Genomic DNA, 5,000 nt, shown 5'->3' on the forward strand with positions numbered 1-5,000 from the left:
TTTCATTATCAATAATTTTATGTGAAAAATATATTTTATGTAATTAAATGCATGAAATGTCAGAAAATACCCACGCCTTAATGTAGTGTTTCTTAAACTTGGATGCTTGTTGTTAAGTATCTTAGACAAATGATTTGGATGATGGAGAACATAAACACAGGGGAAGGCTCGGAACCCTAAACACTCTAACGTTTCGTTCGCGTAGAACTTCTTCAGAGAGTGTACGTAGAACTGCAATTGAAGTTTATGTACTAAACCTAATTACCTTTTCGGACATGGGAAAGGTCGTATTTCTGGCGTGTTCAATTGCAGTTCTGCGTACACTCTCTGAAGAAGTTCTACGCGAACGAAACGTTAGAGTGTTTAGGGTTCCGAGCCTTCCCCTGTGTTTATGTTCTCCATCATCCAAATCATTGGATGCTTGTATTCACATAAGACAAGGAACGGTGCTGGAAAAGACTGTACCATATAGCAACATAGCAACTGCATTTCCTGTTACAGATATTACGGGGGTGTTAGACCACTTAAACCTGACTAAAGTGGGTACTGGGGTCGGATAAGCTAAGAACTGCTCCCATCATATGTGTCCCTTTTATGCACATCTGTCCTTGAACATCTGCTTCGACGTTGTCTTCACAGGACCTTGGTCATGAATTCCGGTACGCCTACGTTACCCACACCAACCAACGCGGACTCTACAAGCTGGACTTGGCAAACATGAAGTATGTGAAAACAGTGGACTTGACACCTTACAGCTGCGTGCCACAACATCTAGTGTTCTCCTCACTACGTAAGTAGGATTACGGAGGTCATGGCTGTTCCACAGATCAGGTCACCACCCAGTATTAAGACAGATGCAGTCATTACATAGGAGACTTAGAGCACATAATCATTGACTTCATATCCATTTACCCCAGAAAATTGTACAAACATTCTTTAATGAATCTAATTTGATGTCCCCGTGGGGGTTGGTGGTTTTTTCAGGGACGTTGACCTTCAGCAAGCAATAGACCGATTGATCAGTTATTGTCTAGTTTTTCTGACTGGAAACCCACGGCCCCTCAAAAGCCACCACCAAACCCTTAGGCCTCTCTGTTGCTCTCTTTGGGGGAATCTTTTTTAATTTTTACCTGTGTTTTACATGTTTGAGTCTGCTTCTATGCCACAAGTTAATTAGAAAAGAAGGGAAGCAATCGGCCGTTGACGGCTTTTATTATGAAAAATAATGAGAATATTGTAGAAGTTAAGACAGATATTTCTTTGGCTCAGACCACCTACCAAATATTAGGATCACAAAGCTGTATCTCTGTATACAGATAGGAGTATTGATAAGCTCTGGAGAAGGGCAGTAGGTTTATGACCGGTTCTCTTCATCCAAAACTATCTACACATTCCCTTGTTTTTCTCACTCTATGCTGTTCTTTTTCATCTATCAACTTAGCTCCTATCATAATCCTCTCAATCAATATACCCATGCACCCTATCATGCATACTAATTGTATTATTACAATATTTTTTTTATCTAATATATTTAAACTTATTTTTCCATAATTCATGGCCAGTCATGGATTTTTAAAAATCTATCTAAAATTATTTCCAATCAGTTAGTCATAACAGATAAAAAATAGTGAATTTGATCTCTTTATGTAACAAAATAAGATGCCGTATGCTTTCTTAATTCATAGATTTGCTTGTTTTGTTTGATTGTATTTCAGTAGAGTTAATGTATTTTATAACATCCAGAAGCTCATCTGTTTACTAAATATAACTTGCATGAGCTTAGTCAAAAAAAAAATCACCAAGACCAGATGTGTAGAAAGATCTATCATATATGTCGACTTTTTTCAAGTCTTAGATTTCGATACACGTCCGCCACCACTTTTTACAGATGGTCTAGTTATCATGGATTGCCTCGAACCTGTAACTCACCGCAGAATGGGTCAGCTTGTCCTGGATTACTTGACTGATGCTGTCCTTACACATAAGATGTCCCCAGCAGGAATGCCTCATGTTACTCCTGACTCTGCTTTGGTGGTCACTGTAGACACGAAGGACAGAGTTAAGATCGTTGTACAGACTATCACAGGTAACCAAATGATACAGTATCCACCAGTAGTGTTTCAATTATAGTTGTCTGATAGATTAAACAGGCCTCTGTTTACTTCTTAATGATAATTTATTTTATTTCTCTATCATATGCACTTATACATAAATGATTCCAGAGCATGGATTGGAGTATCTTTATGATGTGAGCACCACCTTGAACATCAGTGATATTACATTCTTCACCTCAAGGTTGACCCATAGCTATGATATGTATGCCTCATCCACTGACAAGAATGATATTCTGTTCCTTGATCTCCACACTGGTGAGTCTTTAAGTTCACGAGTAAAGTGTCTGTAAGTAAATACTGGTTTGCATATAATGGATATCTGAGTCTGACATGAATATTCTCGGCATATCTGCTCTTAGATTTTTCATAATAGTAAACTGCTGTTAGATTCTCTGTAACAGTAAACTGTTATTTCCTCAGTTTATATGGTAAGGTGAAAGGTACAGTTAAATCAAATTTACTATAATAACAGTGTCTGTTATCAGTTTAAATAATTAACTTAAATTTTTGTTGGTAGTTCAACATTTGATAGTTTGTGACTGTCTAGAATTCTTTATTTTATTTGTTACGCCAATTTTAGGACATAGCAGTAATATATTTCCTTAACTTCTGCACTTATGTATAGCTAAGAGAACTATTTTTTTACCAACATCTCTTTATGACTATCACCTTGTTAGTTTCTATTCTTATTTTGATTAGTGCACCATTCGTAAGTACATTATTTTGTGAGAACATAGTTTCAAAGTTCTTATTGCACCAGTCCATATTTTCTAATCACTACATATGCACCCACTAACTGAGTGAATGCATTTATTCACACCTCTTATTATGTTCTATTAGTACTGCTCATCATTTATGATTTTCTTCCAATTTTTGCAGGCAAAGTGGAGATGATCACTGGCGTAGGCTATGCCATGGGACCAAAACTAGCTGAGTGGAACAATGTCAACAGGGCTATAGAAGCTTCAGGACTGTTTGGACATTATCTAGTCTCCCCTGCTGACAACGCCATTTATGTCCTCAACGGAGAAACCCGCACAGTCAACTGTGAAGTTGGAGCAGTGGTTCATCCCCGTCTCACAGTCTGGGTCACTAAAAAGTATATGTGAAAAAACAGGAAGATCGTGGAAAGAAAAGGTTGAAATAGAAGAGGAGTCTTTTATTTAGTTTAAAGGTAAAGAGGATGAAAAAAGGATGAAATATTATGAAAAAAAATAAATGCAACTACAAAGGTAAACACACTAATTAGGCCATTTAGTTTAGGCACGTGAGTGCAAGAGATTCTTTCATTTCATTTTCTCATCATATTCAATTCTGAAGAAGGCGTGGGCAGAAAGTTCTTGTGTGGTTAAACGGTTCAGGACAAAGACATTGAAGGATCATAGGGTGATTAAGTGAAAAAAAGTATCAGAAATGGGAGACAATAAGTCATACAAAGGTGTAAGTTGTGTCAAGAGGATTTCTGGGTTGTATAAACACATTGGCTTGGAGAACAGCCCACTGATATTGCTCTGGGAATCGGGGTACAATACAAAGAAATACCATTACCAACATAGTGAGAATTCTGAAGTTCTTTGTGAATGAAAAAATATATATATTGCCTTTGGATGGACTAGAGCAATGTATAGAATTGAGTAAATGACATTATATTATTTTGTAAAAAAAAAAGTAAAAGTGTAGAATAATGATTAAGGAGTGTGAATAAAATTAAAGAAAAGCAAGATGAAGATACAATGTGGAGAATCTTAAACTTAGAAAAAACAAAAAAGTAACTTGAAACACGAAAGGTTATCAGCCACTTTTCATCCAGATATCTTTTCTAAATCACAAATGGCCATTTGACCATTTATAGCTGAAAGAAAACTATGAACTGTGTCTTTGTTGATGTAAGCATTAGGAAAATATTATTGATATCATAGATTATCAGACTGAGTAACAATGACTGTTGAAGTGACAGATTTAATTCCCAGCCAACCTGTTTTACCAACTATCCACAGCAAAACAACCCTCAAATACTCCTCAGCCTCCCTTTTCCATTCCAGTGGCATCAGATTAAACCTATTCCCTCAACAATAGTCATAGCCCTGAATTTACCTCAGTCTTTTCCCTAACCCAAAACCAAACTGTATAGGGCCTACCCTTGCTATGGAATGTATGATATTTGTAACTAAAGTAGAGATATGGATATTTGGTAGACATCTAAGATTAGCCTGCTGATTATCGTATTCTCAGTGAAAGATCTCAATGACTCAAACTTTGCAAATACTCATTAGTAGTTTTCAGAACTCCCTTCTCTATTTTGATATTTATCTTTTCTCCCGAAGTTTTTTGTGTCTGTCCGTTTTTTATTTTCCTACATTTTGCGTTTTGCTCATCCTCTTCGCCTTTATCTTCTTTCATCTTCCTTTCCCTCCTCTAACATCCATACATGGAAATCAGTCTTCAATCATCCACAGCCTTCATGAACAACAATCTGAATCCACGGGAAAAGCAGCTGAAATCATCATTGAAAAAAGCAAGAAAAAAAAAATAAAGTAGACTGTTAGTAGAAAAATAGGTATGAATCAAATATCAGTAGATGGGTAGATGATAACACTGTCACTATCAAGTGCCGTAATAAACTTGAGGAAAGCATTAGGTCAACACAATTTGCACAAAAGTTGAGTTGGTTTTCGTTCCATGGCGTATGTATTGCGTCTCAACTAACTAGTCAGTTGGATTCCAGTTTGGTACCACCCTTCTGCATATCAGCCATATTTTGTAAACTGCATTATTTTGCACGTCTTGGAATTCCCATATTTCTCTACTGTAAACTGTACTATATATATGTGTGCTGTACTTGACGACTGTAATTTACTGTGTATGCGCGCTGTAGAATGTAATAAT

The 5,000-nt window shown here is 36.6% G+C and overlaps 1 protein-coding gene across 8 annotated transcripts in view; it reads left to right on the forward strand.

Annotated features, from left to right (window-relative positions):
- Window positions 1–5,000, forward strand: part of LOC143020293 (follistatin-related protein 5-like) — a 465,164-nt gene that overhangs the window by 457,519 nt on the left and 2,645 nt on the right. For all 8 annotated transcript variants that reach the window (XM_076176543.1, XM_076176546.1, XM_076176544.1 and 5 more), the window contains exons 17-20: window positions 640–790; window positions 1,889–2,086; window positions 2,223–2,369; window positions 2,994–5,000. The exon at window positions 2,994–5,000 is cut by the window's right edge and continues 2,645 nt beyond it. In XM_076176543.1, the coding sequence (XP_076032658.1) occupies window positions 640–790; window positions 1,889–2,086; window positions 2,223–2,369; window positions 2,994–3,223 (726 nt within the window). In that variant the 3' untranslated portion in view covers window positions 3,224–5,000. The remainder of the gene's footprint in view (window positions 1–639; window positions 791–1,888; window positions 2,087–2,222; window positions 2,370–2,993) is intronic.

This window comes from Oratosquilla oratoria, chromosome 39 (assembly GCF_046742065.1).
Source record: "Oratosquilla oratoria isolate Oo_2021 chromosome 39, ASM4674206v1, whole genome shotgun sequence".
Lineage (NCBI taxonomy): Eukaryota > Metazoa > Arthropoda > Malacostraca > Stomatopoda > Squillidae > Oratosquilla > Oratosquilla oratoria.